The sequence below is a fragment of the Condylura cristata genome, unplaced genomic scaffold, assembly GCF_000260355.1.
Source record: "Condylura cristata isolate star-nosed mole 26May11 unplaced genomic scaffold, ConCri1.0 scaffold00001, whole genome shotgun sequence".
Taxonomy (NCBI): domain Eukaryota; kingdom Metazoa; phylum Chordata; class Mammalia; order Eulipotyphla; family Talpidae; genus Condylura; species Condylura cristata.
This window is the reverse complement of record NW_004567102.1, coordinates 28045981-28058815: the sequence shown is the minus strand read 5'-3', so window position 1 is coordinate 28058815 and position 12835 is coordinate 28045981. Positions and strand designations below refer to the sequence as shown.

Genomic DNA, 12835 nt, shown 5'->3' with positions numbered 1-12835 from the left:
TCTGTATGCACAAATAAATAAATCTTTAAAAAAAAAAAAAAAAAAGGTAATGATGTTTAAAAAAAGAGAATGAAAATGTTTAAATAGGAAAGGTAGAGGGTGAACCTGGAAACCCAATAAAACTGTGGAGATGAAACACGTAAGAAAATCCATTGTAAACTGTAGGACAGTCAGTATATTTTACAAAAATGGAGAAGAGGCATAGCATCAAAAATGAGCCCAATCATAGTGTCACATGAATCAAGAAAATCAGTTGTCAGGTTGAGGATAATTGGCATCCTTTGCATGTGTAGGTTGATGGATGGTGAGAATGGAAGCCAGATTGCTACTCTTTGGGGTGAAGTAGAGGTGAAGAAGTGGGAAAAAGCCAGCTTTGTCTCTGCTAATATTGATTTATGCTAGTATTTCTACCACAGAAATGTTAGGAAAAGAAAGAATAGCTTTGTGCCATAGTTCACAATACAGTCACCTTGAGGATGCATCTTAAATTTTAATTTTTTATATTGATGTCTGGGCCCTTACTTCAAACCAATGAAATCTGACTTTCTGGGAAGAGAACCCAGTTATTGAGATTTCTCAATAGCAGGTGATAGTAATGTTTAGCTAAAATAAAGAAACACTGTATAATTAGATATGTGTGTATATATACACACATATGTATATATAATGCATATATACTAGATATTGCTGTTTTATACATGCACACACATACATACATATACATGCATGGATATACATGTATTATGAATGGGTATATGAGAGAAAGAGCTAGCAAGCAAGCAAGAGAGAGAGAGAGACCTGCTTAATATTAGCTGTGTCAAAATTCCTTGTTTTATTCCTTTGGTTGCTGGGGTTTTATATATGCATCTCTTATCTTACAAACCATAGAAATTTATGATTCCCTCATCGAACTTTATAAGATCTCTCAAGTCACTGCTCATTTTCTACTTTATATTAATGTCATTTATGGCCATGCTTTATTGTTCCAGGAGACTGTAAATACCAGATTCCTCACTGTTACAGAGGATAGTGGATGTTTATTGGATGTTTGTTGGATGATGGTGGTGATCGCTCCTGAATTCCTGAATGACTTTATACCTGTGGGTTTTACGTTCGCTGCCATTGTCAAAGCAAAACTTGAAAAGCAGAAAATTAAACTGGCAAGGAACACCTTATTTAAGGCTGTTGCAATATGGGAGACAGACCTTAGTATGGAGCAAAAGGCTGGAATGTTAAGGGCTAAGGTAAGTTATTGGAAAAGTACTGGAGGATGATAGGGAAGAGGCTGAGCACTGTGTTGTATGTAACACTGAGTTATTCTTGAGTTTGCAAATGCCCTCTGTGATTAGCCATCTGTTTGTTAATTGATTGCCCACCCTAACTTCCACAGACACTGGGTTATAGGAGTACTACTGTCCTGATAATTATATATCAAAGGGATGGTTCTCAGTTCCTTCAGAAAGATATTCCCAAATCATCAAACTTGCTTTTGGTGAATTTAAAAACAAAAGATTTATGGCCCTCCCTAGTGGCGCAGCGGGTTAAAGCACAGCACTAAGAAGCTTAAGCCACTTCCTCATGAGTTGGATTTCCGCCTGCACGGGAGGAGATCCACATGGCGTGGCAGACCTCTCCTGACCCGCAGCTCCCCTCAGCGGTGTACTTTGTCGATCTGCTGTTCTGCTTCCCGCTCTGTCTCTGCGAATCCTCTCACCCTCCGCATCTCTGGCCTGTACCCCAGTTCTGTATGAATAAATAAATCTTTTAAAAAAAAAGATTCATTTATGCATACAGAACTGGGATACAGGCCAGAGGTGTAGGGGCAGTGAGAGGATTCACCAGACAGAGTGGGGAGCAGAACTTGCCAACCAAGAAGTACACTGCTGAGGGCAGCAGATAGCGGGTCAGGAGAGGTTTGCCTCACCATGTGGGTCACCTCCGGAGCCGGGGATCGAACTTGTGCTGAAGCAGCTGCCACGAACTTCATGGTGCTGTGCTTTAACCTGTTGCTTTTGGTGACTTTTCTCATGTACTTACTATATTTTTAGGCTGAAGTGTTGGACTTTACATACATTTATATTAAGCATATTTTGTTGCCCTTCATGCACCATTGTAGACTGTCATGATCATGGTATGTAGGATGTGCTTACATCTTAATAACTAATTTTCACTCATTTATTTTATTTGCTATACTGATAAAAACTACATTCCATAGCATCACCTGAGTCTGAGAAGAAGCTTGTTGTTGCCTACTGCTCACCATTGAGTTAGCACTCTGAGGCCATGGTCATTCAACAAGCTGTTAATTCACCTCACTGTTGTCCAATTTCCACTTATCAATCCTGTTTACATATATAATACTAAAATATTTAGGATTAAGATATATGCTGGTAAAGCAACCCTTCAACAATTATATTATTTTCTCATTGTTCCCACAAACCAACCCTTTTTATTGTATTATGTTTTATTGGGGCAACATTGATAACAGCATATATAGTTAAGCGTGTAAGTTCATGCCTCTTCAAATATCTATCCATACCTATCACCAAAACACCCATGATCCTCTACTATAACCTGTTGGTCTCCTTCACCCTTTGCTTCTAATCCTCCATCCTATCTCTACAGTCAGATTTCTAGGATTTGTTTGCGTTTCATTTGATGTGACTTTTGTCCTATATTTTGTATTTAATAAGGCTTTCCTTCAAAAATATTAATATTATATATATAAATATCCCTAAACAATATATTGAGTTACATTTGCTTGTATATTTCACTTTTTCAAGTATGAGGTAAACATCAGAATGTTTACTTAGTGCTCAAATGATATAGATGCTCACAAGGGCCAAATGGAGATTTATGCAGCATTTTCCTTTTAGCGCACCAACTGGATCATGCTTGACAATCTGTTTCTGTTTGGAGCCACCATTAGATTAGGAGATGCTTTTGAAAACTATATATGGACTATGCAGCCTATCCTTACCACTTGCCAGAGTCACTTTCTTTACTTTTGATTTTTGAAAAGCTACATGAAATATGTGAAATGATTTTACTGATATGAATAGATTATATAGAAATAGTATTTACTCAAATTTTGACGTAACATTTACTTTGACCATTCCATCTAAAGAATAATCAAGTGCATTCACAACTGAAGGATAATTTCTGTTATAAATGAACAAGTGAAGAATAATTCCTGTTATAAATGATTGAAATGATTGTTATGTAAAAGTTCTAAATTTCAGATACTGACATGGTGATTAGTTGTACATGTATCTCTGAATCTTGTAAAGTTCTGTTGTTCTTTCATTTCCCTTGACCTGCTATCTGGTTGCTTATGCATTTATTTATTTGCTTCTCTCTTACTTAAATTATTCCTGATCTTGACACCTGTCATTCTTTATTCACTATTGTTTAGAATCTGCCTTCATGTCAGATTCCTGTCTCTCATTCCTGCTTGTCCAAAATGCAAAATAAATTTAAATTCTGGGTGTTAGGAGTCCAGATTGAAACCTTCTGAAGAAACTCTGGCCAGATCTAAAATAAGTTGTGTGATCACAAGGAGGGAGATGCAAAAACCTCAAGGGTAGGGTAACAGAGACATAGATAGGCAAGGAGGAAGTGAGATTTGGAGACAGGTGGGGGTAAATTTTTAGTACAAGATGAAAAAATAGGAAGAAAATTAATTTTAAAGTTGAAGAAAATCTACACGAACGGTTTTTGAAATTTTAACTGCTTGGTTTGCTCACAACCTGCATTGAGGACTATGTTTCTGTACAATTAAAACTGATTGATGAGGAAAAGTAGACAACGATAATGCAAAGGATAGAATTGGACTTCTAGTGGTAAACTTAATGTAGTATTTACACATATTGATTCCCAATGAGGCACACCTGAAACCTATACAATGTTGTAATGCAATGTTTCTTTACAAAAAAATTTAAAAAAGAAATTCAGATTTATATATTTTTTAAAAATAATTTTATTGTGGGTTCTTTGCTGGGGCATACCCATAAATAAACTAGGTTATTTCAAAAGTGTTTCCACTGAACTTGGAGTATAAATAATTGGTAATTTTGTTCACAATTTCTTGTTCCATTCATTTTATCCTCCTATAATTTATGCACTCATGGCAACTCTTCAAGTAGACTATAAATCCTTGTTTGGCAGTATAACCCTTGTTTGGCACTAGGCACTTAATCAAAATTAATCTGTTGAATGTTAAGTAAATATTCATGGAAAGGTGGTTGCTGAGGCTGCCAGTGATAAAGTTGAGGAATGCGAGGAAGGGGTGGTGTTTCTTTACATACAAAGTTGTCACTAAGCTTTCACATTCAGTCAACATGATTTCCACTATCTTACACTGAATTGAATTCTATGTGAGTTGTTAGCCTAACTTTGAATTCTTTTATGCACCAAAGGACACAAATCCAAGGAGTAGGTGGGAGATGTGATAGGTCTGATCTCAAGGTGAAGCTCTTAATGCCATTGATTTCATTGGGAGTCAGAGGAGAACACGAAAAATATAAAATTTCATTCTTTGGAGAAGAGACATTTTCAAGTGTGGTAGTCACACCACAGACACCTGCTATTTGTAGCCAAGAAAATCACTGTAGTCAACTGAGATTGAGAATATCTGCCCAGGGTTCCTCAGAGAAATAATTATGGGTCTTTAGAAGACTCTCCTGATACAAAGCCATACATCTCCTAAATGTGAAGGAAGTCTGTTAGTTGGTGTTTCTCCAACTTCAGTGTTCATACAACACACCCAGGGATCTGGGTAAAATGCAGAATCCAAAGATACTGATATAGTAAATTTGGGATAGGCTCTGAGGAGCTGCCTTCGTAGTGAACTTGCACAATTTGCTGCTGTGTGGTTTTGAGCACCAAACTTTGACTAGAATTGCCCTAAACAGCCACTGCACTCTGGTCAATCCCATCAGGAAACTAGAATGGCCTTTATGAGTACCATGACCAAAGCCAGTTAATGAGAACCACACTGGTTCTTGTCAGCTTTGGTTGGTGATGAAATATTTGCCTGGGCAGAGAGATAGGCTAGAGTAATGCTCACAAATCAGGCTTTGGGGGGAGGAGGGAAGCCTGGGGTCGAAGATCTGCACTGTCACTCCTTAGCTATGCTCCTAAGAAAACTTACTTAAACTTTTTGGGCCTATTTTTTTTTCCATATGTAACAAGTGCTATTTAAAATACCTCCTTTCCAGGATTGATTGTTATGAGATACATAAAAGCATAAATCACTGTTTCTGATACTTATTCAATAAAAACTAGTACAATGTTTACAGTAAAATAATTTTTGTCGGGCCCTCCCTGGTGGCACAGCGGGTTAAAGCACAGCACAAAGAAGCTTAAGCCACTTCCACATGAGTTCGATTCCCTGCCTGTCCCGGAGGAGATCCACATGGCGTGGCAGACCTCTCCTGACCTGCCCGCTGCTCCCCTCAGCAGTGTACTTTATCGATCTGCCTGTTCTGTACCCCACTCTGTCTCTGGTGAATCCTCTCACCCTCCGCATCTCTGGCCTATACCCCAGTTCTGTACGAATAAATAAATAAATCTTTAAAAAATAATAATTTTTGTCTTTTATGTTACCTAGTTACTTCCTCAGAAAAAAAGTTTTTTTTTTTTTATAATTTGATGTAACAAATGCAAAATATTCATAGAGAAGCTGGAAATGTTTTTAAAAAAATCTACTTGATCGAAGTACATAAAGTCTCCTGTTAGAGTTAGTTCAGTTACTATTGTGTTAACTACGAGGCAGTAGATCAAGCTCTCCTTGGCCACTTTCTTTAAATTTGCACTCTAATTTGGGGACAATTTTATTTCACAAATTAGCAATCCCAATAGTTAGGATATTGATCATGGTCATCATGACTCCTGGGAATCTTTTCCAGCACATTCTCACAACCATCACAACATCTATTGTGTTTATTCATTCCTTTTTACCCTTTAAAGTACTCTAGCTATTCATATTGCCTTGTGGAGCTCTATTTAGTGACAATAACCTCTTCATTTCATTCATTTCCACAGTGACTATTGTCAGGTTTATTTTGTCTTTGATGCTGATGAAAATAAAAAAGTTTATTTAATAAAGTGATTTTTTCCACTCAATGCATTTGTATCTCTTCATCTGTTTCTCAAATTTAGTAAAACATTTGTTCCAATGGGTTATCTGAACTACAGTGCTGGCTGTCAAAGGCATGATTGAATTTAAATGTATCCTGAATACTTCCTACCAGACTAAACCCCGAGGACAGTGAAACACACATAAAAAGACTTTGCTGTCATCATCAGGTACGTCCATCACATTTAACTTAATCCATATAGTGTAAACAAGTAGTTGCTGGTACAAGTTCACAAACAAGACCAATCTCTGTTTCTCTATTTTCCACATGTCTCTCCAGAAAGTTATCTTTTTAAGACCTCACCCATTTTATCCTCTCTAGGTCCTTGACTCTGTCCTTCTTCCTGCCATATTCACTTTCCTGGATCCATTCTTAATCAGTGTCTGTGCCTTGCGGGCTCCTGTGGCTCAGCGATGAGTCATGGAAACTACTCAAGACTTGTCCCTCTCGATTTATCCTGCCAGCCATATCCTGTTATATGTCTGCCTTTCAGTTGCCCTTGTGTAACAAGATGCTTTTACACTTGCTTTCTTCAGTGTTATTTCTCATGTTTAAATTTTCTATCTTCTTTGAATTGCCAGCTCTCACCCTTTAGAATATTGCCCTTACTTTCTTTTTTTTAAAAAAAGTAAAGTAGTTTGTTAGTAGTAAAATGACAGTGTCTCTCTGTATTATGAACAAGGAAATAGTTTAATGTAGTAAATTTTATTAATTTTAAGTAGTTTTTCAACCTCAAACGATCATGATTATTCTATCTCCTTTTAATAGCAGAGGGTTATAGTACATGTATTTGGAGTATGTGTGTGCAAATTGATCTCCGTTTATTTTAACATTCACACTATTTTTTATGATTTGAATTATAGTCAGTTGGTTGGACTCATTCTCCAACAGGTGAACTCAAAACTGTAATATGGCTATTACAGTGACTATTGGCTAAGTGCCATTTCAGTTGTGACATAATTGGAAAACTATAACCTGCGGGCCAAAACTGGCCTGACACTTCTTTTTGAAAATAAGTTGTATTGGAATGTAGTCATATTTATTTATATGTCTACTTTCAAACTACAAGGGAAGAGCTGTAACAGACACTGTATAACCTGCAAAGTCTAAAGTATTTATTAATTGTCCTATAAGAAATTGTGTACCCACTATGGATAACCCAACCCACCAAGGCATGTTTCCTTGGCTAGGTCTTGAGGCAAAGTTTATAAGATGTTCACTCAACGAACATCTCTTTTTCCCAAACTCTTGCAAAATTACATATTAACTCATGGGAAAAGCCATCCTATCTTCAGAGATAGCAGAAAGGGTGTTGATATAGGTAGAGTTGCTATATAACGTATACAGGACTCTCAGTTAAATTTGAATTTAAGATGAACTACAAAGAGCTTTTTTTCTTTGAGAATAAAAATTTTATTTATAAGTAAATTCTCTTCCCACAGGGGAAAATATTCTTAGGAAGTAGTCATTCATGTCTTTAGATAAGCCTTTGCAACTGCAGTTTACTAATAAATTTACTAAATTCAAAACTAATAATTAAAAAAAAAACACTTCAGATTTCATTCCAAAACTCCAATACTAAGATGTGATACCTTTCATGGTGTAAGAAGAACATATCAACAGCAATCTAGATGTGTGTTCTGAGCATTCTAAGAATGTTTATGTTTATTTTGCAAAGCTTTTTTGGAGGTGGTAATGAACTGCAATGTTCATTTGTAGGACTTTCATTTAATTAGAACAAATGCAATTTAGGTTTCCTGATCTATCATAATACAAAGAAATTTTTTGGTGTAAGCATGTTCCAAATGTTGCATGGGATATACTTATCCTAAAACATTTCTATTATTTGTCTGAAATTCATATTTAACTGCACTATTTATACTTTAAAAAAAAATAAATCTGGCACCACTGTGTATACAAGGATTAAAAACAAGAAAAAACAAAGAGGAATTAAAGCAACATCTACAGGGTACTTGGTTGAGGACTTAGTTTATTAGAATTTTATGATGTATTGTCTGGTAACATTCCAGAGTTCTCCAATTTATTGATTCCAGGCTTTGAGTCAGAACTGACAGGCTTCATTCTTAATACCCAGGTATTTGGCAAACAGAAGGCCTGCTTTTCAACCCAGAAACCCATGCTGTTTATTAGCAGTTTGCATTTTTCAATTGGACATCAGATTGCAGGAAGAAGAGGACATTTCAATATAAGATAAAGGGGAATTACACAGTAGGACTTCATAGGTTCGATTTAGTCACAGGAGGAGAGAAAAAAAATAGAAAAGTTTACAAAAATAGTCACTGGGGAATTGGCAAGAGTCTTCTTGCTCAATACTACTCTATCTGTAAGGAAAGGTGTTAGGAATTAAATTGTAATTAGGAAGACTTGGACAATGCTGGATATTAACTGAGAGAAAGGAAGATTTTTACATAGAAAAATGGTGTGTTAAACAATGTCTACATATCGGCCCTCCCTGGTGGCCAACTGGTTAGGACACAGTGCTTCAAGCTAGCTGCAGCCGCCTCAGTGAAAGTTTGATCCCTGGCAGGGGAGGTGATCCTTATGGTACCCGAGACCTCTCCTGTTCTGTCCGCTGTTCCCCTCAGCAGTGTGCTTCGCCGATCTGCTTATTCTGCTCCCCATTCTGTCTCTGGTGAATCCTCTCACCGCCCCTGCACCTCTGGCCAGTACCCTAGTTCTGTATACATGAATAAATAAATCTTTTTTAAAAAGTCTATCTATCTTAATGGCAAGCTTTTACTTAAATTCATCTTAGAACTTAAATAAATCTGTGATGGCTATCTACCTTACACCTATTTTACTTTTGTAATTTGGTTATATATAAGAAAACACATTTATTATGTGTTTATTAGGTGTTTATTATGTATGCTGCTCAACATATTTGTTCCAATTTAAGTGACTACTTCCTTACTGAAGGATTTTTACCTTTAAATTCTTGATTTCTCATGTGAACAAACAGAATTATATTTTGAAGGTTCTTATTAGGTCTATAATTTACTTTGTCAAATGTGTATGCAGATTAAATTATACCATAATATCTTTAATGTATCTAAAATATCAAAATGAGACTGACATCTATTAAATTTCACAGACTGTTTAACTCTGATGGAATGTTGGTTTAATAAACTAGGTTTGTATATTTCTAGCATATTGTTACAACACATTTGTATGTCTGAAGTTTCATTCCTCTCATTTTTTTTTAAAGATTTTTTTTTAATCTATGCATATAGATCTGGGTATAGGCCAGAGGTGCAGGGGCAGTGAGAGGATTCACCAGAGACAGAGTGGCGTGCATAACAAGCAGATTGGCAAAGTACACTGTTGAAAGAAGCAGCAGGCGGGTCAGGAGAGGTCTGACATGCCATGTGGTTCATCTCTGGGGTAGGGATGGAACTCATGCTGAAGGGGCTTTAGCCTCTTAGTGCTTTAACCTGCTTTGCCACCAGGAAGGGCCCCCATTCCTCTCATTTTTAAAGAATTTTTTGTCCTTGTAACTTATTAAGAGAAAAATTTTTATTAGTAGTAATTTCCACAGTGTGGTATCTTATTTGATAGTAGGTACCATAGGAAAAGAAGTCTCTTTTGCGGGGTTTGTGATATAGTAATCTATCAATTAGGGAAAACATACATGATGTTATCAAGAACACAAAGTAAAATAACTGACCCTTCTATATTTATTCAGAAAAAATTCTTTAAGATAATAGAACTGGAATTGGAGAGATGAGAGATGGTAACATATTCTGTGTTGAGCATTTTTAAAAATATAAATATGCTTAAGTCTTCTAAAATTAACTTACATACTTTTTAATGAATTTTTATTTACAAAAATAATAAAGGGATTCTTGTCTAAAATTAAAACATTTACCAATGAGGCTAAAGTCATTTGACCACTACACAAATTATTTTCCCTTTACTCCTTCCTTTGAGGTTGAATTTGTGTATGTCCTTACAGATAATTTTCCATGTATGTTTACATTGAGATTTGGCTTTCTACCATATTTTGTGTGTGCAAACAAGTCTAGTTTGCTGTGTCTTTGATGCTGTATGAGAAAACAATGTGCTTATCAGAAACTTTTTGCATGGGACTGGATGATCATCAAAATGAAGAAATCTGTATTGGTAGAAGTCGGCCACATCAGCAGCAGTTATGTGTGCATGCCTGTATGTGTGTACATATATGTATATGTGTGTTTCCATGCATATATATAAATTAGGTTCATCAGCCTATCAGTACTTCAGTTTCCTTTCCTGCAACCCATAATATGACCACCCAAAACATCACTAAGGGTTTGTTTGGCTCTCATTTCCATTTGTTCTATTATTTCCAGAACTAATAGAGCTGAAAAAATGACTATGTGACAAATCTTCCATTTTTCCCATGTTATTTTGTTAAGAGTTTCTGTTTATGCAATATAATACTGTTTGCAAAAGCTAGACACATACTCCTTTGCTCAAAATAGATCCATCTCATTCCCAGTTCTCACAGAGCAGGAGGGAAGATTCAGTAATGTTAGTCATCCTTTCAGTGTAGTTCATAGTTATTTCTTGTACATTTTTCCAGCTCACTTGGAGTTAATTCCACTAACTTCACTCTCTCATAATTGTTCTAGCTATGCCTGTAATCCCCTCATCAACTAAAAAGTAATGCTGGTAACTCACATGTAATACTCTGCAACTTGTCATTTCAAAACCATAAATTAATCGGAACTCAGTAACCCTTTCTCTATATTTACTTATCTTTTTCATTCTCACAATCACGTTACCTTTACTAAAGCTGAAGACATACATTTAAAAACTTTTTTTTTTTTTTCAGTTTGTGATGCCTATACTTCTGGTTGTGCCTCTATAGTATTGCATCATTTTCTAACATCATTTACAAAGTTCCTAATGAGTCAGGTTTGTTCTTACCTTCCACATCACATGCCATCTGAGGACTGACAGGCAGAGAGAAGCAAAGGATTCCTGCAGAGAGCTGAACACAGGGAACAATGCATGAATGTCCTGTTCTCAAAAATATAGGACAATTGTAAGACAAACAAGCATTAACATCATGAAAGCACACATTTAAATTTCAGAATCCAGTGGAAAATGCTTTTGCAAATTTGTAACTTCTTTATAATTGTGTCTTCATTTGTTAACAATCCCGATAGCTGTGCATGTCAATTAATCTCAGATTTTCAAAACAGGTCTGAATAATATTCTGCCATAATGACATTAGTATGTCATGGATGCCACTGGCTAAGTTATATTGTTTCTGACTTTGTAGCTATCAGTGTCTACCTTGCTTCATTCAGCTTTGTTGCAATCTTATCACCTGTGATTTGCAGTTAAGACTTTATTATACTTACCTGGTTGGAAAGCAGTATGGACATGTGCGGGAGAGGTTCAACTTTGGAGACAAAAATATTCTTTAATAATTACTAGAAAATTCTCCAGAGGGAACACATTCATAATCATCTAATGAAATATTTCAAGTCGATAGGAATTTATGTGTCTGTCTTGGATTTAATTTGATATTGATTGACATTCTTTTGGAGTGCTGAAAGACAATTAATGTGGTATTCTTAGGGGTTGTGAAATATATTGCCTTGTATAAATGACTAGTTTTGATGCCTGTTTTGCGTTTTGGTTAAAGCCACAACTCCTTCAAAATTAAGAAAGACTATAAAAAGTGTATCTGTTTATGCCTTTTTATGAGCCAGCAATGCTCCTAGAAGCATGTGGTAATATGTACTCAGATATTTTTATGGTAATTGCTTCCAGATTTCAAGGAAATGAGTTAAAGTGCTTTCTAGAAAACTGCCCAGTCCTAGTCTTAGTTCCCTGGGGTGCAAGGAAATTTTTGTTTCTAACTTCCTTGACAAAAGGCAAAACAAACAAACAAAATCATGAATAGAGGTACACCGAAGAGAACTGTACCTGAAACAATTTTTAATAGTACAGATTATCTGCTTCTGAAGTCTTATGTACTAGCATTATTATAATATTGGTATCCTCTTTCCAATGTGGCAAATTGTGTCATTCCTGGAGGACACTGTGTAAGTGACAAATAAGCCTGCAAATTCTCTTTTTTCCCAAAGTCAGCAAGATAACCCCGGCCAGTGTCCTTGTCTCTCTGGGAGACTAACTTGTTTTTGAGATTGAATGCACTACTCAATTTCTAATCTGCAGATTTGTAACCTCTTTAAAATTGTGTGATGTCGCTAAAATAATTTTAATGACATTGTCTAATATCGTTCTTTCGCTAAATACATACAAATCCTCTACACCTTAGGTTATACCTACCCTGTAAATTCATAATACATTTTCTCTGATGCTGCACAATTTTAGATCCATACTATTGCCTAAAACCAGACCCAAATTTTCATTTTCAGTAAAGGTAATAGTTTTCATTTGTGTGGAAGTTTAATAATAGAATGACATGCAAATTATATGAAAAATCTTAGACTCATATATAAAGGCCAAACTGTTGATATAGCTAACGGTAAAGTAAATTTATCAGTATCTCACTTATCACCCCTGTCTTTTATTAATAAACTAGTTTGCTACCTTGAGATCAAATGAGTTTCATTTAATAATTTATTGTTAGTTTACTACATAATAGAAATATAATGTAATTATAACATGTATACATTATTGCATTACATAGGAGTACTGTTTATTTTTTCTCATTA

General features: G+C 35.6%; 1 protein-coding gene across 1 annotated transcript in view; it reads left to right on the top strand.

The window, feature by feature from the left end:
• The window catches only part of LOC101637420, an 18324-nt gene extending 11767 nt beyond the window's left edge, over window positions 1–6557 (top strand). The window contains exons 3-4 of the mRNA XM_004674044.1: window positions 1024–1244; window positions 6462–6557. Coding sequence (XP_004674101.1) covers window positions 1024–1244; window positions 6462–6557 — 317 coding nt within the window. The remainder of the gene's footprint in view (window positions 1–1023; window positions 1245–6461) is intronic.
• The last annotated feature ends 6278 nt before the right edge of the window (window positions 6558–12835 follow it).